The 26,685-nt window shown below is 44.4% G+C and overlaps 1 protein-coding gene across 1 annotated transcript in view; it reads right to left on the bottom strand.

Moving 5' to 3' along the window:
• Positions 1 to 431: 431 nt before the first annotated feature.
• Positions 432 to 26,685, bottom strand: part of LOC135511353 (serine/threonine-protein kinase WNK4-like) — a 138,223-nt gene continuing 111,969 nt past the window's right edge. The window contains exons 12-22 of the mRNA XM_064932895.1: positions 22,470 to 22,605; positions 21,926 to 22,042; positions 20,228 to 20,401; positions 10,546 to 10,600; positions 10,212 to 10,355; positions 8,185 to 8,230; positions 7,194 to 7,989; positions 6,769 to 6,865; positions 1,354 to 1,647; positions 978 to 1,311; positions 432 to 795 (exon numbers count right to left, since the gene is read on the bottom strand). Coding sequence (XP_064788967.1) covers positions 432 to 795; positions 978 to 1,311; positions 1,354 to 1,647; positions 6,769 to 6,865; positions 7,194 to 7,989; positions 8,185 to 8,230; positions 10,212 to 10,355; positions 10,546 to 10,600; positions 20,228 to 20,401; positions 21,926 to 22,042; positions 22,470 to 22,605 — 2,557 coding nt within the window. The remainder of the gene's footprint in view (positions 796 to 977; positions 1,312 to 1,353; positions 1,648 to 6,768; positions 6,866 to 7,193; positions 7,990 to 8,184; positions 8,231 to 10,211; positions 10,356 to 10,545; positions 10,601 to 20,227; positions 20,402 to 21,925; positions 22,043 to 22,469; positions 22,606 to 26,685) is intronic.

The raw sequence follows: 26,685 nt of genomic DNA, 5'->3' as shown, positions 1-26,685 counted from the left end.
GATTTTGGACAGCAGGATGAATACAACACATACTCAATACAGTAGCCGTGTCTGAAACCTGGCTTACCTACTACTTACTAAAACTGCATGATGTGTACTAATCACACACTATGTAGAATGTACTATTTAATAAAAATATATTCAGTAAGCAACAAATGTCAACATACTAGACTCACCAATACCGAGAGTGTGTCAGCTAATGCGCAATTGCGTTGTTTCCCGTCATTTGTTCATTTTGGTATAGTCCCCTTATCTGATTATCAGCTGTCGTCAAACATGTTGGTCTGAAAGATGATTCTATTCCTCAGTAGCAGGCAGCAAATTTGTTGTAGATGAAATGAGCCGAAATGAGTATGACCTCCTGGCATTTAAAGCATACAATTGTTTTCCCACACACTATAAAACGTATTTTTGCATTCCCAATCATCCTACTATTTAGAACGCAAGTAGAAGTATTCGGACCCTGTAAGGACAATGTTTAAACCCACCATTCTACTGATGTCAGATGCAAAAGTCACCCCTTTAGAGGGCTTCTCCAGAGAGCTGCTACTGCTGCTGCCACCCAGAGACTTCCTCCTGATGACACCTTGGAGGGGGAGCATGTCCAGGCGCTGCAGGCTGTTTCTGCGGGAGGAGGAGAGGTAACTCCTTTCCTTAGAGAGGCGGCGCTGGCGACTTGACAGCATGGCGGCAGGACAGACTATCCCCATAGGGGGAACCTTCCCCATCCTCTCATACAGCTCTTCAATCTCCCTCTTCTGGGTGGCCTGGAGACTCTGCACCTCTGCCAAGTGTCTGACAGGAGGGAGAGAGAGAATGAGAGAGCGGGATAAAGATAAACAGTTTAGGACTCTGAGGAGGATATGTTTAAGTGCTTTGGAATAGTTGAGAGTCAAGTTGAGTTCAAAGTAATCAAACTTCGATTAAAACCCAAAATGGCTGAATGACTGAAGAGATGCTGAAGGTGAAACACTCACTTCTCCCTCATCTCCAGTAACTCCTCCCACATGTCCTCGCTCTCTGAGTCATCACTGCTCAGGTATGTGAAGTTACGGCTGTAGCTCAGCCACATGTGGTTTAGAGCGGAGGTGTAGGTGGGGCTCCCTGCCCCTCCATCCCACAGGCCACGCCCCTCTGATTCCACCGTTATAACGGACAGGCCGCTGTCTGCAGACATACCCATCAGACTGAGGCTGCACATTCTCTTCCTCCTCCTCCTCCTCACTGTCTGCTGCTCTTCCTTTTCCTCCTGCTCCTCCTCATCTTCTTCCTTCTCCTCCTCCTGCTCCTCATCTTCTTCCTCTTCATCTTCTTCCCCCTCTTCCTTCTTCTGCTCCTCCTCATCTTCTTCACCCTGTTCTTCCTCCTCCTGCTGCTGCTGCTCCTTGGTCCCGGCCCACTCTACTTGGACCTCCCGGGCCTCCCCCATAGTGAGGTGTGGGGGGTGGGGAGTGAGGGAGGTGTTCAGGCTGGTCTCTGTCTCCCACTGCTCCTGCTCCTCTGTGCTGCTCTTGGAGGTGGTGGTGCTGCCCACTGACATGGGCCTGGCGGGGTTAGAGCCCTGTCCACCTGGTTCAGCAATCACAGGGATCTCCATGCTAGGGGAGACCTGAAAACGGCCCACTGTGACAACAGCAGGTGGAGGATCTGTGGGGAGAAGGGGGTTTATGATCAATATCAATACAGTGATAATAATTAATTTTCACAATCTGCTGTTTGTGTTTACATTCTGTTCCAGTAGTTGATATTATATTCCACTGATATTGACTCATGTACACTCAAATTAATTACAATGCTTTAGGCCGGGATTCAATCCGATTGCCCCTCTTCTATGCACCGTTTAAAGGCACTGTTTCCGGAGAATTCATGGTAAACGCTGCATATGTCAGCTCAATCTGAAATTTCCTTTAAATATCAAGCGTGCAGTTACGTGGCTCTACTGTTGATCAGATAGAACCCTGGTCTTAGTTTCATAACTTTCTGTCAGAAAACCAATCCAACTGCCATATCTACTGCCAACATCTGGCAGTGGTGTAAGAAGTGGGAAGGAATCAGAGTTAGCTGAGGTATGGAACTAGGTGGCACTCTCCTGGCTTGGAAAAAGCTTTTCTCTGCTGAATACAGCCCTGGGACTTCTCAAACAGAGCCTGTTCTGTCTGTCTGTTGAGTGGGTGGGTCTTGTTGGGTTGAGTCGCTTGGGGACCAGAGCAGGGCGGAGTGGCGGTGTAAACACAGACAGGTGGGGAGGAAATGGGAGGAGAGGCCTGTAACGAGTGAGGAAGCCTTATAATTGGTCAGTTCTGCTGGACAAATCTTCTAATAGGTCAATACTGGTAGGCAGGGCTATAATCACACCTATGTATTGGTCCCTTATTCAATGATCCCGAGGCACTTTTAGTGCTAATAGGTGATGTTATTACCAAACACCAATGTGGGCAGGAAAAAACAGAACAGGAAACAACAGGAAGGGCAAATTGGCCCAAACGCGCTTATTTTTAGATTCCAGGGCAATTCTGAGAATGATTTACTCTGGTTCTTTGAAAGTTTTCCTGGAGGTTTTATTAACGCTCTGAGAATGGAAAATATAGCTTATTTAGAGTAATAATAAGTAATAAAAATAACTTCCTTCAAACTCACTGAATGTTTCAATAACACTTTTAATAATATTGCTAGCTTATTTTGGGTCACTGTTTTTGAACTCCAAGCACAGATAGGACACATAGAATTTAATTTTCTTAGGCATGTGCATGATAACGTAGTCCACATCATAACGTTTGCGGTTAAATTCTTATGTACCGAATACAAATTCCAGTTAAATGGGATTCTATTGCATTTTCAACTCTACTGATTGTTTTGACACACAAAACATGTTGCGTTATATAATATTGTCACGTGCGCTCGAGCCTACAGTTTGCAGATACATAGCCTACATGAGATTATTATGACCAAAGGAGCGATAATATTTTAATTTGTCAAACGGCAGCCAAGCATCGATCATCATGTAACCAGAATAAGACCCTAGATATTAATTGGAAAAAAGCATCAAGCTCATCACATTGCACTTTCACCACTTTGTGATGTTAATCACAATTTATTTAATCTGTAGCCTAATAAACATTATGGTTTTCCGAGTCATTGTGGGAGGACCACACATACATCATATCATCACGTAGTTTACTTAGATATGATGGTTAATATCTAAATATTTGCACATAAAGGCGTTTCCACAGTCAACTCGCTCATAATAGTTTTTACCGACACAAAAAAACCCACCACATAGAACAAACTAATCTGTCTGCATTTATAAATGGTATGACTTTACTCAAAGAAAAATTGTGATGATTCAAACATATAATCTTCTGTCCTCTATCAACCAGGATTTTTTTTTTCTCTATCAACCAGGATGGAGCTAGCCATGCCATGTTTTATACGCAAACAAAGCTGTTGATTTTAGTCTATTCAAACAGACCCATTTCAAAGGAAACAAGCACTCATTAAGATCAGGTGTGGCCAATTAGTGCGAGCAGCCAAAATACCTGAACACACTTGAAAAGATAGAGGATAGAGAAAGTTTTGTTGCTGCTGAGAACAGAATGTATATGTTTTTAAATAACATTCTTAGAATGTTCTCTAAACCAAGGTTATTATAGTTTTGTGTTTTTATATTTGTGTTTATTTCTATTTGTTTTTCCATTTTTATTTGAAATGTAGTTTAGTTTCAGTTATTTTTCGTTTTTATTTCGTTTTAGTTTAATAGAAACATTTATATTTAATTTTTATGTTATTAAGTTTCAGTTTTAGTGTCAAGGACAAAGTAGCCTATGCCTGGGAGGCTAGCAGCCATGTACTGTATGTTCTACTTCTTCTGTTACCTAGTGATAGACTAGTGTTACCAAGTGATAGACTAGTGTTCGCTAGTGATAGGCTGGTATTAGCTAGTGATAGGCTAGTGTTAGCTTGTAATAGGCTAGTGTTAGCTAGTGTTAGCTTGTAATAGGCTCGTGTTAGCTAGTGATAGGCTAATAATAAGCTAGTGCTAGCTTGTAATTAGCTAGTGCTAGCTAGTAATAGGCTAGTGATAGCTAGTGTTAGGCTAGCTAGTAGTCTCTGAAATTACAGACCTAAAGGATTCTCTTGGACATTTAGAAAGAAAACAAATCCGGGAAGGGTGTTCTTCAGACAGAAAACTCTCCCAAGTTTGGGTAGGTAGACCAAGCCTGAAAAATCATCATTGGTTACCGCCTTGGTTACCGCCTTCCAAAGTGTGTTTGCATGAACTTTACAAAAAAATATACGTTATCAAAGACTGCAAGTTTCTGCAGTTGCTCTTCACCAACTTCAGCCTACAGCCACCGCCTGCATTGTGGGTGGCTCTATTGTCAACCAAGCATTAAGATGTTTTTGTTTGCCTCACGCGAACATGGCCAAATATGTGACTGAAACAGGAACCAAATTTTCGATTTTCATGTATACAGTGGACAAATGAATGTGAGGCTCTCAATAACCAATTGATTGTCCTATTTTTTTATATTGTACTATCTATTTATAGTTTGAATGTGTGATAAATTTTTATTTCGACATTACAACAACAATAAAAAACTTATAATAATTTGCAAATAAATTCATTAAAAATCCTACAATGTGATTTTCTGGATTTTTTTTCTCATTTTGTCTGTCATAGTTGAAGTGTACCTATGATGAAAATTACAGGCCTCTCTCATCTTTTTAAGTGGGAGAACTTGCACAATTGGTGGTTGACTAAATACTTTTTTGCCCCACTGTATGTAAAAACTTGGCTACTCAGGAACATTCACTGTCTTCTTGGTAAGCAACTCCAGTGTAGATTTGGCCTTTTTTTAGGTTATTGTCCTGCTTAAGGGTGAATTAATCTCCCAGTGTCTGGTGGAAAGCAGACACTGTGCTTAGCTACATTCCATTGAAAAAAACTCCCCAGTCCCTTAACGATTACAAGCATACCCATAACATGGTGTAGCCACCATTATACTTCAAAATATGGAGAGTGGTACTCAGTAATGTGTGGTATTGTACTTGCCCCAAACATAACACTTTGTGTTCAGGACTGAATCACTTTGCCACATCTTTTGCAGTATTCATGTAGTGCCTTGTTGTAAACAGGAAGCATGGTTTTTTTTGTACAGGCTTCCTTCTTTTCACTCCATCATTTAGGTTAATATTGTGGAGTAACTACTATTTTGTTGAGGCATCCTCAGTTTTCTCCTATCACAGCTGTTAAACTCTGTAACTGTTTTAAAGTCACTATTGGCCTCATGGTGAAATCTCTGAGTGGTTTTCTTCCTATCCGGCAACTAAATTAGGAAGGACGCCTGTATCTTTGTAGTGACTAGGTGTATTGATGCAGCATCCAAAGTGTAATTAATCACCACACTATGTTCAAAGATATATTCAATGTCTGCTTTTTTTTTTACCCATCCACCAATAGGTGGTGCTCTTTGCGAGGCAATTGAAATTCACTGCTCGACTGAGGGACCTTACAATTATCTGTATGTGTGGGATACAGAGATGAGGTAGTCATTCAAAAAACATGTTAAACACTATTATTGCTCACAGAGTCCATGCAACGTATTATGTGGCTTGCTAAGCACATTTTTACTCTTAAAATTATTTAGGCTTGCCATAACAAAAATACTTATTGACTCAAGACATTTCAGTTTTCATATTTTATTCATCTGTAAAAATTTAGAAAAACATAATTCCACTTTTCCATTTTATTTGTTTCTTCATGTTTTCTGAACTATTTGAGAACTTTCCAAATATCAAACCTGTTGGAGAACATTCCTACATTACCAACTGTTTTATTAAATGTAACCATGTTTGAACTTTTAGGAAATGTTCTGTTAAAGTAATGAAATACCAAGAAAATAATGTTTTTTTGTCAAGTTCCATAAATGTACTGAAAATGTTCCAAAGCCAAGCAACTATCCTGCACCATTCCCAGAAAGTTGTGGGAAGTGTGTATGCAAAATAACCATAGGACAACCACACTCTCACCAAGCTCTAAGAAACATATGGTTATGCTATGTGCTAGCTGGGTAGGCCTTATTTAGACAGAATAAAACATAAAACACACTTGCATAATAGAGAAATGGCCTAGTTGAGTGTCTGGTGTGTGTGTGTGTGTGTGTGTGTGTGTGTGTGTGTGTGTGTGTGTGTGTGTGTGTGTGTGTGTGTGTGTGTGTGTGTGTGTGTGTGTGTGTGTGTGTGTGTGTGTGTGTGTGTGTGTGTGTGTGTGTGTGTGTGAGTGAGTGTGTCTGGAGTGTGTGTGTGTTTCCTCTGCCGACCCGTTGAGTGTCTGGTGTGTGTGTGTGTGTGTGTGTGTGTGTGTGTGTGTGTGTGTGTGTGTGTGTGTGTGTGTGTGTGTGTGTGTGTGAGTGTGTGTCTGGAGTGTGTGTGTGTGAGTGTGAGTGTGAGTGTGAGTGTGAGTGTGTGTGTGTGTGTGTGTGTGTGTGTGTGTGTGTGTGTGTGTGTGTGTGTGAGTGTGTGTGAGTGTGTGTGTGTGTGTGTGTGTGTGTGTGTGTGTGTGTGTGTGTGTGTGTGTGTGTGTGTGTGTGTGTGTGTGTGTGTGTGTGTGTGAGTGAGTGTGTCTGGAGTGTGTGTGTGTGTCTGGAATGTTTCCTCTGCCGACCCGTCTCCTACCATCAACAGATCAACAGTAAGCTTAGGTAAGGGCCAGTACAGTAGAATACAGCTAGAGTAGAGGTAGCGAGGGGAAGTCGCTGTGAATTCTACCTGTGTAACTGGGAGATACTCTGGGCTTGGGAGCACTGGCATTCATCTCAGGCACCATTGGTCTGGACATTGGTGTGGTTGAACTGAACGATGATAACTTGGGAAAAGAGGAAGGAAACATGTAATCAATATTATTAACAAAATTATTAAGAGTAAATAAACCCATTTCTCTTTATCATTTTCTTAATCAAATCAAATTTTCTTTGTCACATGCGTCGAATACAACAGGTCAACCTTACAGTGAAATGCTTACTTACAAGCCCTTAACCGACAATGCAGTTTTAAGAAAAATACCTTAAATGTTGTTTTTTTTAAGTAACAAATAACAATGTTGATTACTTTTTTCCAGTGACCAAAAATATTCAGCAAGAATGACATTACTTGCCACTGTCAGACAGTCATGTAAGGTCTAGTTGGTAACTTACTGTGCTCTCCGGGCTGTCTGGGGCCGAGGGGGACACGTCAGACCCCGACGCAGAGCTGGACACATCAGACTGGTCCTGAGGAACCATGTAGGATCCTTGGGAACTATTCTGTAAATGGCTTAGGCATTTGGAAGACACTGTTTGCAGTGACATCCCCTGTGGGTTCCTTGGAGGGGTGTTGTAGCCCATCATAGAGGGAGATATGTGGTTATGCTGCCAGCTGGGTTGTCTGTTTTGAGAGTACACAGACCCAGACCCATCCCTCTGCATCTGTGGTGGAGTGTCTGCGCCCTGGTAGACACTGTGCTGTTTTCCTTGACCAGGCATCCCACCCTGAGGGTGGGGGACCTCCACTGGAGCTGTCTGGTAGTGGGGGGAGTAGATGGATGGGTAGCCAGACTGGGGGTGGGTTAGCTGGGGGTGGAAGCCTGCTATGGAGGGCATCCCTTGGTTGGCCAGGCTGTTGGCAGGGATGAAGGAGTGGGCCATGCTCATCGCCATGGAGATCACATTGGCCAAGGAGAAGAGGGGCTGTGTGTGGGAAGGCCACATGTCGGAGTGCTGGGGGTGAGTAGAGGGAGACAGAGGGTTCCCCTCCCCGCTGTACTCTAAGGGGCTCGGGGCATCAGAGTGGTGGCCCCCGGAGAAGGTTGGGGAGTAAACGGAGGGGAACATGGGGTTGCTGGCAACCCGTGTGAGGGGAGAATGGGATGGTTTTGGGGAGCCGGGGTTCACTGGATAAGGGAAAGGGAAGTGTGTGTGGCCCATGAAGGGGGGCATGTGGTAGTGCTGCTTGGGATGGGGGTGCTGCTGCTTGGGATGGGGGTGCTGCTGCTTAGGATAGGGATGGAGGTGCTCTGGAGAGAACATGGAGGCTGGGTAGTGCTGCTGTGGGTGGGGGTGCTGCTGCTGGGGGTGCTCTGGGGAGAACATGGAGGCTGGGTGGTGCTGCTGGGGGTGGGGGTGCTGCTGCTGGGGCTGGGGGCACTCTTGGGAGAACATTGAGGCTGGATGGTGCTGCTGGTAGTGAGGAGAACCTGGAAGATAGAAACAAAACAGAACAATTTATGTTAGTGATTATCAAATTCAACTAACTTTTATTTACTGAGAGGGAACGTTATGTGTGGTGACAGATTGGTAGACACAAAACAACATAACATTACCTAACTCAGAAATACCACTTGTGTAAAAAGAACGCCTTACAAAACCTCAATGTGTTCTTTACAGTGTCCTCATACAAACTCTTATGCCAACGCCTAGAGAACACCTTAGGTTGTAAAAGATTGGGATACTGACTGAACGAACACAGAGACTAGTGAATTATATTATTCTTGCTCCATCTCACTCAGATTTTGTATTGTTCCTTCTGCCCTACTGCCAAGTGACATCAGGCATTTGGAACATAAATCCCTCATGTGCGGTGGTTTCCATGGCAAATGGAAGGGTTTTGTCTTAACAAAATCACAGTTTAAGAGAGAGCTTTGATGAGATTGTCATTGCATAACAGGAGCTGATAGCCAGAGTGGTTGGGGCATGTGCAGTTATGTATTCATCCCAAATGGCACCCAAAAGTAGTGCATTGGTCAAAAGTGATGCATAATGTAGGGAATAGGATGCCATTTGGGATGCAGGCAGATTTATTTTGGATTAGAAATTTAATGCAGCAAGGAAAGACTAGTTTTGACATTTTATGAAAGTCTGAAATTGAAAACATCCCACAGGGCACAGACATCAATTCAATGTCTATTCCACACTCCTCAGGGATTAGTGTGGACGCCATTACACTACCCCATCCATTGATTGTAAATTGTACTCAACAATGGCTCTATAGTTATGAACCAACAGGTCTCCTGTCACTGAGGTAATCCAGCCACTAACACGCCAGTCACTAAGGTAATCCAGCCACTAACATGTCAGTCACTGAGGTAAACCAGCCACTAACATGTCAGTCACTGAGGTAAACCAGCCACTAACACGTCAGTCACTGAGGTAATCCAGCCATTAGCACGCCAGTCACTGAGGTAATCCAGCCACTAACACACCAGTCACTGAGGTAATCCAGCCACTAGCACGCCAGTCACTGAGGTAATCCAGCCACTAACACACCAGTCACTGAGGTAATCCAGCCACTAGCATGCCAGTCACTGAGGTAATCCAGCCACTAAGGTAATCCAGTCACTAACATGCCAGTCAGCCACTAACACGCCAGTCACTGAGGTAATCCAGTCACTAACATGCCAGTCACTGAGGTAATCCAGCCACTAACGTAAATTCAGATGGGCAACACAGTTCCAGCAGGCATTGTGAAACTAGACTGTGCTGTGGCTGTGTCCAGCAGAGTACAGAGAGACAACAGGGGAAGGAGGAAGGGGGGATATACTTTAGATGGCCTCCAAATCTTGTGCGGTGAAAGGGAACGTTGTGTGTTCTTTAATTTACTTTAAATGCTTCCATCTCCTCCAGTGGGGGGGGGCTTTCTTGGAAAGAGGGGGAGTGGGATTGTTTGTGTGTGTGTGTCGGTATGTGTATGCATACGTTTGTGTGGGCATGTGTGCTAGTAAAGGCTGGGAAGCTTATGCTTCACAGTGACTTCATTCACCTCTCGAAAAGAGGCAACAAGCTTCCTTCAGATGAGGTAATTACCTAAGAGGCCCTGGGACAAGGCTGGCACGGCACCACTGAGGCACAAAACTGGGCTTTGAGGGAAAGGGGAAAGTTAGTCAGGACGTTTCAAATGTCCTGACAATACTAAGAACGGGGTTTGAGGAGGGAGGGGTTTTACGACGGTGTCGGGCCCGGTTTGTGTTCCACTGCCAAGATGAGGATGCATCCCAAATGGCATGCTATTCCTTTAATAGTCCACTACTTTTGCACAGGCTTTGGTCATGCCCTATAGGTCATAGGGTGTCATTTAGTCTGCAACAGTCCTCTCTCTGTGGTGAACAGTAAACAATGCTAAGTCTCTTCACATGGGCCTGTGGGGAGGAGGAGGAGAGCTAGGCTGTTACAGTACAGTACCTGGGGCGTTGTGGAAAGACTGGGAGCGTAATAGAGGTCTCCATGCAGGTAAAGTCACGTCTGCTGGGCTGAAGAAGTCTCCTCCATCAGCGGGACGTAAGGGAGAACCATGCACGCCTACACTGGGGTCAGCCATGCTGAAGTCTGGGAGAACAGACAGATACAGACAGTCAGTCTCAGTCATTGAGATGGACATGCACATTGGCAAGAAAATGCATGTCTATTTACCATACAAACCCTAGTGAACATACAGAAGGTGTAGGGAGGTTGAATATGAATAGAGACCAAGCAGCACAAGATGCTACTGAGAAGAACTGAGGTTTCGTTTTCTTACCTGGTAGAGAGGAGGCAGAGTGTGTCCGCTCTACAATGTGACTGTGAAGATTAGGCTGGAAGAGAGGACACAGATATACACAGTGAGTTAGAGATTGTCTGGTAACTATTTTAATACTTTTTAGCCAGTAGTTCTGAAAGTAGCGCTCACGTGCCAAAAGTGGTCCCTGAAAATTGCGTACTACATCACACATGAGCAGATATGTGCACCACATAATTTATCTCTCTCTCACTCTGCTGTGTGTGCATATTTCTAGGTGTCACTCAAATGGCGAGGGACTGAAGCTCATTGGATAGAACTTACATTACTAGGGGGCTGGCCCAAGTGGGGGAAAATGTAACGAAAATGGCGTAGCACAGCTTTCAAACTAATTGAGGTAAAACAGTAATTCTGCTCATAGATTATGCATGTATGAACTACACATTGACACATGCAGCCCAAAGCGAGAGGTTTAAAAAATATTTAGTAGTCGCCAAAGTTCCAGAACATTTCTTTAATAAACATAGGACATAAACCCAGTGGGTTTGTTGTGAGAAGTCAGTTGCATTAAGGCAGGGTCATTTTAATGATGAGGCACATTTGAATAACGACCCAGTAAGACAATCATTAACAACTATGTGGTGTTCCCATTACTTTGCTTTGGTTTAAATCTTTTAACCACCATAATCTGAACTAATAACTAACTTTAAACCGTCCTAAACAGGAAACAAACTAACGGTTCCACTAACGGTCTGTATGTAGCCAAACGTAGCTGCTGCTAATTTTTGTATCTGTACTGATGGCGCAAAAGCCATGACAGGAAGACATAGTGGAGTGGCAAAGTGCGTGCAAGCAGTTGCTCGCCATTTGGGTACACTGCAGCATCCACCAAGAGGCTCTTGCTGCCAAGGGAATGCCTGACAGTTTGAAAGACGTTTTGGACACTACAGTGACAATGGTTAACTTTGTTAAAGCAATGCCCCTGAACTCTCGTGTATTTTCTGCACTATGCAATGATATGGGCAGCGACCATGTAACGCTTTTACAACATACAGAAGTGCGCTGGTTATCAAGGGGCAAAGTATTGACACATTGTTTTGAATTGAGAGAAAAGCTTAACGTTTTCTTTACTGACCATAATTTTCACTTGTCTGACCTCTCCCATGATGACGAGTTTCTCACACGACTGACCTAGCTGGGTGATGTTTTTCTCGCCTGAATGATCTGAATCTAGTATTAAAGGGACTCTCCGCAACTATATTCAATGTGCGGGACAAAATTGAGGCTATGATTAAGAAGTTGTAGCTCTTCTCTGTCTGCATTAACAAGGACAACACACAGGCCTTTCCATCATTGTATGATTTTTTTGTGTGCAAATGAGCTCAAGCTTACGAACAATGTCAAATGTGATATAGCGAAGCACCTGAGTGAGTTGGATACACAATTACGCAGGCACTTTCCCAAAATCGATGACACAAACAACTGGATTTGTTATCCCTTTCATGCCCTGCCTCCAGTCCACTTACCAATATCTGAACAAGAGAGACTCATCGAAATTGCAACAAGCGGTTCTGTAAAAATTACATTTAATCAGAAGCCACTTCCAGATTTCTGTATTGGGCTGCGCTCAGAGTATCTTGCCTTGGCAAATCGCGCTGTGAAGACACTGATGCCCTTTGCAACCACATACCTATGTGAGAGTGGATTCTCGGCCCTCACTAGCATGAAAACTAAATACAAGCACAGATTGTGTGGAAAATTATTTAAGACAGACTCTCTCCAATACAATCCAACATTGCAGAGTTATGTGCATCCTTTCAAGCACACCCTTCTCATTGAAATAGCCTCCAACATTCTACTCAGCAAACTGGATGTAGTCTATCACAGTGCCATCCGTTTTGTCACCAAAGCCCCATATACTACCCACCACTGCGACCTGTATGCTCTCGTTGGCTGGCCCTCGCTACATATTCGTCGCCAAACCCACTGGCTCCAGGTCATCTATAAGTCTTTGCTAGGTAAAGCTCCGCCTTATCTCAGCTCACTGTTCACCATAGCAACACCCACCCATAGCACGCACTCCAGCAGGTATATTTCACTGGTCATACCCAAAGCCAACACCTACTTTGGCCACCTTTCCTTCCAGTTCTCTGCTGCCAATGACTGGAACAAATTGCAAAAATCACTGAAGCTGGAGACTTATATCTCCCTCTCTAACTTTAAGCATCAGCTGTCAGTGCAGCTTACCGATCACTGGCTGTGTACAGGTACAGTACAGGTACAATCTGTAAATTGCACACCCAGCTACCTCATCCCCATTTTGTAATTTATCTTCTTGCTCTTTTGCACCCTAGTATCTCTACTTGCACATCATCATCTGCACATCTATCACTCCAGTGTTAATGCTAAATTGTAATTATTTCCCCACCATGGCCTATTTATTTCCTTACCTCCCCAATCTTCTACATTTGCACACACTGTACATAGGTTTTTCTATTGTGTTATTGACTGTACATTTGTTCATGTGTAACTGTGTTGTTGTTGTTGTCGCACTGCTTTGCTTTATCTTGGCCAGGTCGCAGTTGCAAATGAGAACTTGATCTCAACTGGCCTACCTGGTTAAACAAAGGTGAAATCATTTTTTAAAAGACATTATTAACATATGGGGAGCTATTCACAATTTTCGATGAACAAATACGTTTTTATATGTAAGATGGTTAAATAAAGAACAAAATTATTGATTATTATTATATTATTATTTGTGCCCTGGTCCTATAAGAGCTATTTGTCACAGTTCTTTCAATATTTAGGACTAACTTATTCCTTGCCACCAATTCTGAAACTAACTGCAATTCTTTGTTAAGTGTTGCATTCATTTCAGTCACTGTGGTAGCTGACGTGTCTCGTGTTGAGTCATCCGTATACATAGACACTGGCTTTACTCATAGCCAGTGGCATGTCATTAGTAAAAAATGATAGAAGTAAGGGGCCTAGAACAGTTGCCCTGGCAAATTCCTGATTCTACCTGGATTATGTTGTAGAGGCTTACATTAAAGAACACCCTCTGTGTTCTGTTAGACAGGTAACTCATTATCCACAATATAGCAGGGGGTGTAAAGCCATAACACATCAATTTTTCCAGCAGCAGACTGATTGATAATGTCAAAAGCCACATTGAAGTCTAACAAAACAGCAGCCCCCACAATCTTGTTATCATCAATTTCTCTCAGCCAATCATCAGTAATTTGTGTAAGTGCTGTGATTCTGGAATGTCCTTCCCTATAAGCGTGCTGAAAGTCTGTTGTCAATTTGTTTACTGTAACGCGTTGGTCGGCTAGTCGAGCCAGTAAAGGGGGCTTTACTATTCTTAGATAGGGGAATTACTTTTGCTTCCCTCCAGGCCTGAGGGCACACACTTGCTCGTGGGCTTAAATTGAAGATGTGACAATATCGTCCGCTATTATCCTCATCAATTTTCCATCCAAGTTGTCAGACCCCGGTGGCTTGTCATCGTTGGTAGACCACAATCATGTTTTCACCTCTTCCACACTCTACGTAATTAAAAATTAACGCTTGTCTTTCATAATTTGGTCAGATACACTTGGATATGTAGTGTTGGTGTTTGTTGCTGGCATGTCATGCCTAAATTTGCTAATCTTGCCAATGAAAAAAAGTTATTCATGTAGTTGGTAATATTAGTGGATTTTGTGATGAATGAGCCATCTGATTCAATAAATGATGGGGCTGAGTTTGCCTTTTTGCCGAACATTTCATTTAAGGGATTCCAAAGCTTTTTACTATCATTCTTTATGTCCTTTATCTTTGTTTCATAGTGTAGTTTATTCTTCTTTTTAATTCAGTTTAGTCAAATGATTTCTCAATTTGCAGTACGTTTGCCAATCGGTTGTGAAGCCATTCCTTTTGCCTCATCCCTCTCAAACATACATACTGTTTTTACAGTCGCTTTCTTAATGGGTGCCTGCTTATTATTAACTGGGATAAGCAATTTCATGAATGTGTCAAGTGCAGCGTCTGGTTGCTCCTCATTGCACACCACAGACCAACACATGTTTTTTACATCAACAACATAGGAATCACTACAAAACGTATATACAATATTAGGCCTAAAGCTTGGAACTTTGGTTTTCCTAGATATGGCTACTACATTGTGATCACTACATCCAATGGATTGGGATACTGTTTAAAGCACATTTCTGCAGCATTAGTAAAGATGTGATCCATATATGTTGTTGATTTCATTCCTGTGCTGTTTGGAACTACCCGACTGATAACCTGAACCAGGTTTGAAGCTTTCTCTTGAGTGGGCAGCCTAATGAAAGCCAGTCAATATTTAAATCACCCAGAAAATATACCTTTGTTGATATCACATACATTATCAAGAATTTCACACGTTATCCAGATATTGGCTGTTAGCACTTGGTCTATAGCTGCTTCCCACCATAATGGGCTTTAAGTGAAGCAGATGAATCTGTAGCCATATTACTTCAACAGTTTTTAACATGAGATCCTCTCTAAGCTTTACAGGAATGTCGTTCTGAATATAAACAGCAACACCTCCACCATTGGCATTTCTGTCTTTTCTGTAGATGTTATAACCATTATTTGCTGCCACTGTATCATTAAAGGTATTATCTAAGTGAGTTTCAAAGATTGTCAGAATATGAATGCCATCTGTTACTAGCAAATTATTGATTTCATGAACCTTGTTTCTTAACCTGGGCTATTTTAAAAACTTTTCTGGAATACTTGATTGTTTTCATTGCTTTACTGGAAAGCTTAGCAGAGGTAGACATGCCATGTTATTGATGTTAGTGTAGGGTGAGCTCCACACAGTGGACTTCCTACTAGGGCACACCGCCTCAGTGCTAACAGTACAACTCTGGTTCATAGGCACATGATTACTGCATAAAATAGCTGTGGGATCTACAGAGGCAGTCGGGGCAGTAAGAGGGACATAAATTAGGTTACTGATATTGTGTCTTCCAATGCCCCTGAGATAATGTACATTTTCTGAAGCATATAACAACTCAGCAACAAAATGGGATTAACACCCACAGAGTTGCAATAGTCTCGTAGCCAGTTATGGGGGGCTAAAAGTCTGCTGAACCATTCAATGCCACGATTTAGGGAGGGCAGGGGACAGATATATTGTGGGGGATTTGTTAGGGGTCAAGTAGTGACACAAACAGTTCTTTACAATCCATCTTCAGCTGTTCTGAGCTGCCCATCATAATGTAATTGAATCCCACATGAACTATGATAGACTAAATTTCCTGATGCTAGTTTTAAAGTGTTTGGGAGCAGCTTATTCGTGTCCTGTACCCATGCTGAGACATTTCTCACCATTGAACTGCCCAATACAACAGCCGGAGAAGGGAATGGAGAAATCCACCCATTCTTACCCCTCACACAATTTGTTGAACCTTTCACGGGCCCATGAGATGCAGGATAGCGTACGCCCACTGCTCACATTGATAGGTCCATTACATTTACATTTAAGTCATTTAGCAGACGCTCTTATCCAGAGCGACTTACAAATTGGTGAATTCACCTTCTGACATCAGTGGAACAGCCACTATACAATAGTGCATCTAAATCATTTAAGGGGGGGGGGGGGTGAGAAGGATTGCTTTATCCTATCCTAGGTAGACATCCCACTGCAAGCAGTGCCCCCATCAGATCCATCGAGGGGAAAGGAGCCGAACTCGATGACGAAGCTGCTGCTGGAGTTATCATAATGGAGTCAGCACCACTGTCGCAGAACAGGCAATCCCAGTGATGAGGGTGAAGGTAGATCAGGCACCAATGCAGAGAAGCTATTCCATATGTTAATCTGCTACGAACCTCTCACAGTTACTCCCATCCACTAAGCATCATGCCGTAGCCTTCGGTTTCCACGATTTGTGACAGGGAACCAGCTCTTTTTGGAACATTATTCTTGCTGTTCTCCGTCTACTTCACTACAGGATGGAGGAGGAGAAGCAGAAAGGGGCGACTTCCTTTGCAGGCATGTTCCAGGAAGCACCTGCCATTCAGATAGGGACAGATGACAAGGCGGGGAAACATCCATCAGACCCGAGCGGTGTCCAGCCATAGGAGTTGAGAACAAGAAAGTTCCAGTTTGTGTTCTCCCTGTAAGTTTGCATAGAATTTAGATTTGTTTGCTAAGCATAGCCAAGTCATTCCTGTAATCCTCCGCTAGCAAACAATTTCTGCATTGGAACTCCGAATTGTCAATATTGTCGTGACCAAGAGCGCAATAAACATAGCTCTACAGAGCTGGAAACATTCATTAGCTACTTCAGACAAAGCGAGTTCCATTGCAACCTAGCTAGCTAGCTGGCTAGTTGATTGCAGGTGTTGACATAGGTGAGCGAGTTTGTGAGCTGAGTCGGTGTCCCCCGACAGCAGCGTGCCTGTAGCTCCACCACGGTGTTAATAATTCCTCAATAGGTAACGTTAGCCTTGATTTTTATCCGATTGAGAATTGACCTACGAATGTCATCTCTCGCAACAGACAGGTTCAGTATCACCACAGCAAAAGCAGACGGTGACGTCTGACGCCTCCCCGGGGGGAAACAAATTGTCCAAATAGTCTAGAAACGTATAAGGCCATATGGGGTCTCAGTTAAAGATGTGGTAGGGTCAGCAGCCTGTTTTCAATCAGGTCCTGGTCCGGAGCCAGGAAGGAGAGATTTCCAGGACTGCCTGAGGTAATTATGTACCCAGGGGGTAGTATGTGTAGGAAAAGGAGTTACCGGTCCTCCCGACCCACATGAAACAGCACATTGTCCTCCACTATGGACATCCTAGATCTGTCTACTGGAAGGCACAGCACAGCATACATGTTGTTCACTGGAGATAAGAACATGTCCTGGCATTACAGAGTATCCTCTCCTGGCTGCCCCTGTCTACTTCTGAAATGTCTCCCTATTCCCTATATAGTGCACTACTTTAGACCAGAGCTCTAAACCCAAAGGTAGTGAACTATAAAGGGAATAGGGTGCCATGTGCGATGGAGACCCTTTCTCAGTGAACCACTCTGAACCTAAATAATGGTCTAGTTACTGTATATTATTAGAGCTGGAATATAATGTACACAAGACAGTGGAGAGGAAAGAGGGAGGCCTGTTGGTGCTTCCACTAATGACATCATAGGATTTATATGAAGGTTCAAGAGCTTTTTAGTACCACCATGTTCTGATTACAGTGTTACTCATATTGCTTTCTCCATAACTCCTAAACCCAGGAATCTTCTTAACTATCAACTAATGCGTTTGCGCCAATCAGTTGTGTTGTCACAAGGTAGGGGGGTATACAGAAGATAAAAGACCAAGTCCATATTATGGCAAGAACAGCTCAAATAAGCAAAGAGAAATGACAGTCCATCATTACTTTAAGACATGAAGGTCAGTCAATCTGGAACATTTCAAGAACATTAATGTTTCTTCAAGTGCAGTCGCAAAAACCATCAAGCGCTATGATGAAAATGGCTCTCATGAGAATGGAAGACCAAGAGTTACCTCTGCTGCAGAAGATAAGTTCATTAGAGTCACCAGCCTCAAAAATTGCAGCCGAAATAAATGCTTCACAGAGTTCAAGTAACAGACACATCTCAACATCAACTGTTCAGAGACTGTGTGAATCAGGCCTTCATGGTCGAATTGCTGCAAAGAAACCACTACTAAAGGACACCAATAATAAGAAGAAACTTGCTTGGGCCAAGAAACACGAGCAATGGACATTAGACTGGTGGAAATATGTCCTTTGGTCTGAAGTCCAAATTGGAGATTTTTGGATCCAACCGCCATGTCTTTGTGAGACGCGGTGTGGGTGAACGGATGATCTCCACTTGTGTATTTCCCACCGTAAAGCATGGAGGGGGAGGAGGAGGTGTTATGGTATGGGGGTGCTTTGCTGGTGACACTGTCTGTGATTTATTTAGAATTCAAGGCACACTTAACCAGCATGGCTACCACAGCATTCTTCAGCGATACGCTGTTTGGGCTTAGTGGGACTATCAATTGTTTTTCAACAGGACAATGACCCAACACACCTCCAGGATGTGTAAAGGATATTTTTTACCAAGAAGGAGAGTGATGGAGTGCTGCATCAGATGACCTGGCCTCCACAATCCCCAGACCTCAACCAAATTGAAATGGTTTGGGATGACTCAGACCGCAGAGTGAAGGAAAAGCAACCAACAAGTGCTCAGCATATTTGGGAACTCCTTCAAGACTGTTGGAAAAGCAGTCCAGGTCAAGCTGGTTGAGAGAATGCCAAAAGTGTGCAAAGCTGTCATCAAGGCAAAGGGTGGCTATTTGAAGAATCTCAAATATAAAATATATTTTGATTTGTTTAACACATTGTTGTCTTTGGTTTAGGTGATTTTTGTATTTATTTAACCTTAATTTAACTAAGCAATTCAGTTAAGAACAAATTCTTATTTACAATGACGGCCTACCAAAAGGCAAAAGGCCTCCTGCGGGGACAGGAGCGGGGAATATATATAAAAATAAATTAAAGTACAAAACACACACCAGCTCTGATGCTCGTCGGATGTGGCAGGGCTTGAAAACTATTACAGACTACAAAAGGAAACCCATATGCGAGCTGCCCAGTGACACGAGCCTACCAGTCAAGCTTTTATGCTCGCTTCGAGGCAAGCAACACTGAGGCATGCACAAGAGCACCAGCTGTTCTGGACTACTGTGTGATAACGCTCCCGGTAGCCGATGTGAACAAAACCTTTCAACAGGTCAACATTCACAAAGCCGCTGGGACAGACGGACTACCAGGATGTGTACTCAAAGCATGCGTGGACCAACTGTCAAGTGTCTTCACTGACATTTCAACCTCTCCCTAACCGAGTCTGTAATACCTACATGTTTCAAGCAGGCCACCATAGTCTATGGTCCAAAGGAAGCGAAGGTAACCCCCCTAAATGATTACCACCCCATAGCACTCACCTCGGTAGCCATGAAGTGCTTTGAAAGGCTGGTCATGGCTCACATCAACAGCATCCTCCCGGACACCCTAGACCCACTCCAATTTGCATACCGAATAAACACCTCCCTCTGCAACTGGATCCTGGACTTCCTGACGGGATGCCCCCAGGTGGTAAGAGTAGACAACAACATGTCTGCCACGCTGATCCTTAACACTGGGGCCCCACAGGGGTGTGTACTTAGTCCCCTCCTGTATTCCCTGTTCACCCACAACTGCATGGCCAAACACGACTCCAACACTATCATTACGTTTGCTGATGACACAACAGTGGTAGGCTTGATCACCGACGACGGTGAGACGGCTTATAGGGAGGAGGTCAGAGAACTGTCAGTGGTGCCAGGACAACAACCTCTCCCTCAATGTGAGTGAGCAAAACGAAGGAGCTGATCGTGGACTACAGGAAAAGGCGGGCCGAACAGTGGAGTGGGTCGAGAGTTTCAAGAGAGCATCCTCACCAGTTGCATCACCGCCTGGTATGGCAACTTCTCGGCATCTGACCGTAAGGTGTTACAGAGGGTAATGCGAACGGCCCAGTACATCACTGGGGCCAAGCTTCCTGCCATTCAGGACATATATAATAGGCGTTGTCAGAGGAAAGCCCATAAAAATGTCAGAGACTCCAGTCACCCAGGTTATGGACTGTTTTCTGCTGCCATCCTGAGCTGGTACTGACCTGTGATGCATACAATGAGTTGACCCTGTTGTGGAATTGTGGGCATGGCGCTCCATGGCTGCCGTCCACGTGGACCATGTGCTCCTTCATCAGAGTCTCCGCCCTCTTGATGATGTCACCCATGCGGTGGATGAAACCCTCCTTCTCCGATGGCAGGATGAACTCATTGTGTACCTGGAAAATACACACGCCATGAATAAATCAATAACACATGTCTGCCTGTTTGCCTGCCTGCCTGCATGCCTGTCTGTGTATGTACACTACCATTCAAAAGTTTTGGGTCACTTACTAATGTCCTTGTTTTTGAAAGAAAAGCAATTTTTTGCCTATTAAAATAACATCAAATTGATCAGAAATACAGTGTAGACACTGCTAATGTTGTAAATGACTACTGTAGCTGGAAACGGCAGATTTCTTTATGGAATATCTACATAGGAGTACAGAGGACCATTAGTTTTATTGCTTCTTTAATCAGGACAACAGAGTTCAGCTGTGCTAACATAACTGCAAAATGGTTTTCTAATGATCAATTAGCCTTTTAAAATGATCAACTTGAATTAGCTAACACAACGTGCCATTGGAACACAGGATTGATGGTTGCTGCTAATGGTCCTCTGTACGCCTATGTAGATATTCCATTTAAAAAAACCTGCCGTTTCCAGCTACAGTAGTCATTTACAACATTAACAATGTCTACACTGTATTTCTGATCAATTTGATGTTATTTTAATGGAAAGAAAAATTGCTTTTCTTTCAAAAACAAGTACATTTCTAAGTGACCCCAAACTGTTGAACGGTAGTGTATGTCTGTCTGCCCTCATTGTCATAACCTCCACACACAGTACTAATTTGCTGGAGCAGTCTAGAGCAGCAGTTCCCAACCTTTCCGTTCCGGGGACCACCAAATCACGTCAAAAGCTCAAGGACCACCATTAGTTGCAGATTTTTTTTTTACATAAAATATTTGGTCAATTTTAGCAGTGAATATAACAAATGAAAGGCCTTTTATTATTATTATATTAAAACCATTTGCATTGTGAACATTTATGTAAAATTGCAAACAATAACATTAATACTCCCAACTGTCATAATTTCCCCCCAAAAAAATACAATTAAAATAAATAATCACAATAAAAAATTGGACCACCTGCAGTACCCCCGTGGACCACCAGTGGTCCGAGGACCACAGATTAAAAACCACTGGTCTAGAGCAGGATTAAGGAGGTTTGCATAATTCTGTGAATTGTGGTTTGATTGGATGGTTGGGTGTGGTGAATGGGCTGGCTCTCCTGTCAGCATGTCTTAATTCAGCTCTTGTAGTGCTGGTGTACTGCACTAATAACCACAGGGGCTTTTATAGGACCTGACTAACTCTGTGCCAAGACTCGACTAAACAAAAGCGCATTGTGTTTCATTCAGAGTCAGAATAAACAGAATCAACACAAAGTTCTAGAATTTACCACCAACAGAAGTAAAAAATACCACTACCTCATCTTGGCTACGTGCTTTGTGTATACCTACGCCAGAACCCCCCAAGTTCGTAATCAAACCTAAATGAGACGTGTGTAAACTAAAATGGCACGGTCGAATGAGTAGACTAGGTTTGTGTCCCAAATGGTGTACCCTATTTCCTATTTAGGGCCCTGGTCAAAAAGGTAACTACATAGGGAATAGGGAACCCTAGAGGTGACCACTAACCATGACAGCTGCGATGTCCTCTGGGTTGTCTCCATCCAGGTCGAATTTGAAGGTAACCATCTTGTCATTGTGAGTTTGCAGCTGACACTCCACCACCCGGTCATCTTTGTCAGAGAGCTGCATAGAGACACCATCCATCAGGGTAACTTTGTTTATGTTCTGTAGACTAAAGAAACACTGGGGAAGTAGCAGAACGTCTGTATGTAGAACGTGTGTATGCAGGACGTGTGTATGCAGGATGTAGTCATAGTTATAGTTTTGATGTCTTAACTATTATTCTACAATGTACAAAATAGTAAAAATAAAGAAAAACCCTTGAATGAGTCTGTGTGTCCGAAATTTGGACTGGATCTGTGTATATATAAAAAGTGATGCTGCTAAATTAATATAGGGGAAACTGCAAAGTAGGCATCACAAATGGTACCCCATTAGCATTATATTCACCCACTCTATAGGGAATGGGTGCTCTTGGGACAGGCCCTAATTGTGGGCTTGACAATCAGTTGTATAGAATAGTCTTGATTGATTAATTAATTTGTTTTACCCCAGTGATGCGCAGTCTTGAACGGGCTCTCCTCCGGAACAGCTTGCCAGCTGTGCGCCTGGCAGCAGTCTTGCCCCTCCTCTCTGATAGGCCCTCGTAGCCATCACTCAAACCCGAGGTCACGTCGGAGGTGTAGCTGTGAAGATGATTGGCGTGTTAGTACATTTTTCATTACCGCTGTAAAACCACGGGTGCATTTTATGTTGCAGTTATTTATGAGTTAATAACCATGCAATGAGGATGAAATATAAATAACCACACGTCAAAATAGGAAACAGAGCTAGACCGTTAAACATGCCAAATATACACTCACCGGACAATTTTTAGGTACACCCCCCGTTCACGAAAATTAATGAATCAATCAATCAATCAAATGTATTTATAAAGCCCTTTTTACATCCGCTGATGTCACAAATCGCTCCTACAAACAGTGAGTCATGTGGTCGTGGCTTGCTATATAAAGCAGACAGACAGGCATCGAGACATTTAGTTACTGTTGGATTGAACGTTAGAATGGGCAAAACGAGGTACTAAAGCGACTTTGAGTTTGCTATGATTGTCAGTGCCAGGCACGCCACATCCAGTATCTCAGTAAGGCCTCCCTCCTGGGCTTTTCAAGCACTACTGTGTGTAGGGTTTACCGAGAATGGTGCTGTCACATCTACTCCCCCCCTCCCCTCCGGCGTTCGACGTCGCTGGTATACTAACCACCGGTCCTGGGATCCATTGTTACGCACACCTGGCATCCATCATTACACGCACCTGCAAATCATTATGATACTCATTTGGACTCCATTGCCATCCTGATTATGTCCCCTTTATCTGTCACTCCCTTGGGTTCCTTCCGCAGTCGGTATTGTTCCTGTGTTCATGCATTGTCGCCACTGTTATGTTGTCTCGTTTCATGTATGTTGTTTTCTTAAACGTTTTACCTGCACCTACTTCTCGACTCACAGCATCTCTGTTACAGGTACGACAAAAAAAACATCCAGTCAGTGGCAGTCCTGTGGGTGAAAACAGCTCATTGATGTGAAAGGTGGAAGGAGAATGGCAAGAATTGTGGAAGCAGGCGGGTCACAAACAGACAAATAACGGCACAGTACGATAGTATCGTGCAGAATGGCATCTTGGAATGCACAACACGTTGATTCTTGTCACAGAATGGATATTGCAGCAGACGACCACACCGGGTTCCACTCCAATAAGCTAAAAAGAAGAAGAAGTGGTTCCAGCAGGCACACAATCACCAACACTAGACAGTTGAGGAGTGGAAAAACATTTCTTGGAACATGACAGCGAGTATCTTTGAGTGGCCTGTTCAGTCCCCAGACCTCAACCCAATAGAGCATCTTTGGGATGACATGGAATGGGCTGTTCGCAGCATGAATGTACTGCCGCCTAATCTGCAGCAACTGCTTGATGCCATCGCGTCAGCACAGACCGACATCCCTGTGGAACATTTCTGACACATTGTAGAATGTTATGGAGGCAAATGGGGGACCGACCCAGTGCTAGATGGGTGTACCTAATAAACTGGCCGGTGTATATGCCAAATAAAGCCTAATGTGAGGATATAGTAAACGTTAGTGTGCTGTAATATTGGACACATCTCGGAAAGAAAACAATACAGTCATAAGAAAGGAACAACAAATCCATGTGTTCTATTCAGCAGTGGAGCATTTATGTAATGAAAACGTGTTACACAGCCTGGGAGAACATGCAGTAAAAAGCTTCATGGTTAGATAATTGAGTCCCCTAGGTCTCTTAGAACCGTGGTCCCTGATTTATCCCTCCAGCCATCCACTACTCCTCTGAGGCCAGCAAACATTTACAGACAGACGCTCTACTGGTTAGAAGATTCCACTGTGCTTTCTAACCATTCTCTAAAATTTGAATAACTTTTGGGTAACTTCAGTTCACAGCTGATAAAACTTGAACAAGGTATTGCCTAGACAGAATGGGCACCAGATGACAACACACATGTAAAGGACCTCACGATACTTGCTTAGCGAGTACCAGTTCCTCCTGATTTGGATCACACCAAGGATCGAACCCAGGACCTCTGCCTTGCTAGCACATGTGACGTCCTTCCCGAAGTGTCTTACCAGTCGCACGACGCAAAAAGCTTGCTAATCAGCGGTGCAAGTGGGGACACTTCAAGCTGAGGAGTAAGTTTCACACATCCCCATGTGCTACACATGCAGGACCATACAAACACCCACACACACGCACACACACACAGACCAGCCCCACCCCATTCAAGGCTCCCCTACAGAGAAGAAAGCTGTTCTCCTCACATACCGCTTCATGAAAACACAGTTACCAGAAACATCTGATATGATAGTAAAACAGAAACATCAGAGTTCATTGTGCTTCAATACATAGACTACAGAGAGGCTGTTGATTTCCTCAGCTGGAGAGAGAGAAAACGTGATTCCCTCAGCTGGAGAGAGAGAGAGGCTGTTGATTCCCTCAGCTGGAGAGAGAGGCTGTTGTTTCTATCAGCTGAAGAGAAGAGATGTTTCCATCAGCTGGAAAGAGGGAATCTTGTGTCCATATTTTGGATAGAGACAGGCTGTCATTTCTCTCAGCTGGAAAGAGGGGCTGTCGTTTCCATGAGCTGGAGATAGAGGGGTTGTCATGTCCCTCTGCTGGAGAGAGAGGCGTGCTGTTGTTTCCCTCAATGGGAGAGAGAGATGGGCTATCGTGTCCCTCAGAGAGGGGGCAGAGAGGGGGCGTTCGTTTCCCTCAGCTGGAAAGAGACGGGCTGCTGTTTCCCTCAGCTGGAAAGAGAGGGGTGGTCATTTCCCTCAGCTGGAGAGAGAGGGGTGGTCATTTCCCTCAGCTGGAGAGAGAGGGGCGGTCATTTCCCTCAGCTGGAGAGAGAGGGGCGGTCATTTCCCTCAGCTGGAAAGAGAGGGGAGGTCATTTCCCTCAGCTGGAGAGAGAGGGGTGGTCATTTCCCTCAGCTGGAGAGAGAGGGGCGGTCATTTCCCTCAGCTGGAGAGAGAGGGGCGGTCATTTCCCTCAGCTGGAAAGAGAGGGGAGGTCATTTCCCTCAGCTGGAGAGAGAGGGGAGGTCATTTCCCTCAGCTGGAGAGAGAGGGGTGGTCATTTCCCTCAGCTGGAGAGAGAGGGGCGGTCATTTCCCTCAGCTGGAGAGAGCGGGGCGTTCGTTTCCTTCAGCTGAAGAAAGAGGGGTGGTCGTTTCCCTCAGGTGGAGAGAGGACGGCGGTCGTTTCCCTCAGCTGGAAAGAGACGGGCTGCTGTTTCCCTCAGCTGGAAAGAGAGGGGAGGTCATTTCCCTCAGCTGGAGAGAGAGGGGTGGTCATTTCCCTCAGCTGGAGAGAGAGGGGCGGTCATTTCCCTCAGCTGGAGAGAGCGGGGCGTTCGTTTCCTTCAGCTGAAGAAAGAGGGGTGGTCGTTTCCCTCAGGTGGAGAGAGGACGGCGGTCGTTTCCCGACAACTGGAGAGAGGGGGGCGGTTGTTTCCCTCAGCTGAAGAGAGAGGGGCTGTCGTTTCCCTCAGCTGGATAGAGGGGCTGTCGTTTCTCTCAGCTAGAAAGAGACGGGCTGTTGTTTCTATCAGCTGGAGACAGAGAGAGCGAGAGAGGGTGTTGTGTCCCTCCGTGGGAGAGAGGGGTTGTTGTTTCCCTCAGCTGGAGAGAGAGGGGCGTTTGTTTCCCTCAGCTGGAGAGAGGCATTCGTTTCCCTCAGCTGGAGAGAGAGGGGTGGTTGTTTCCCTCAGCTGGAGAGAGGGGCTGTTGTTTCCCTCAGCTAAAGAGAGAGGGGCTGGAGAGAGGATGTCATTTCACTCAGTTGGAGAGAGAGAGGCGGACGTTTCCCTCACCTGGAGAAAGAGGGGCAGTCGTTTCCCTCGGCTGGAGAGAGAGGGGCGGTCGTTTCCCTCGGCTGGAGAGAGAGGGGTGGTTGTTTCCCTCGGCTGGAGAGAGAGGGGCGTTCTTTTCCATCAACTGGAGAGAGAGGGGCTGTCGTTTCCCTCAGCTGGAGAGAGGGGGGCGGTCGGTTCCCTCAGCTGGAGAGAGGAGGGCTGTCATTTCCCTTAGCTGGAGAGAGGGGCTGTCGTTTCTCCCAGCTAGAAAGAGACGGGCTGTCGTTTCTCTCAGCTGGAGAGAGGGAGCTGTTGTTTCCCTCAGCTGGAGAGAGCGTGGCGTTCGTTTCCCTCAGCTGGAGAGAGAGAGGTGGTCATTTCCCTC

Source organism: Oncorhynchus masou, chromosome 24 (genome assembly GCF_036934945.1).
Source record: "Oncorhynchus masou masou isolate Uvic2021 chromosome 24, UVic_Omas_1.1, whole genome shotgun sequence".
Taxonomy (NCBI): domain Eukaryota; kingdom Metazoa; phylum Chordata; class Actinopteri; order Salmoniformes; family Salmonidae; genus Oncorhynchus; species Oncorhynchus masou.
This window is presented reverse-complemented; position numbering and strand designations above follow the sequence as displayed.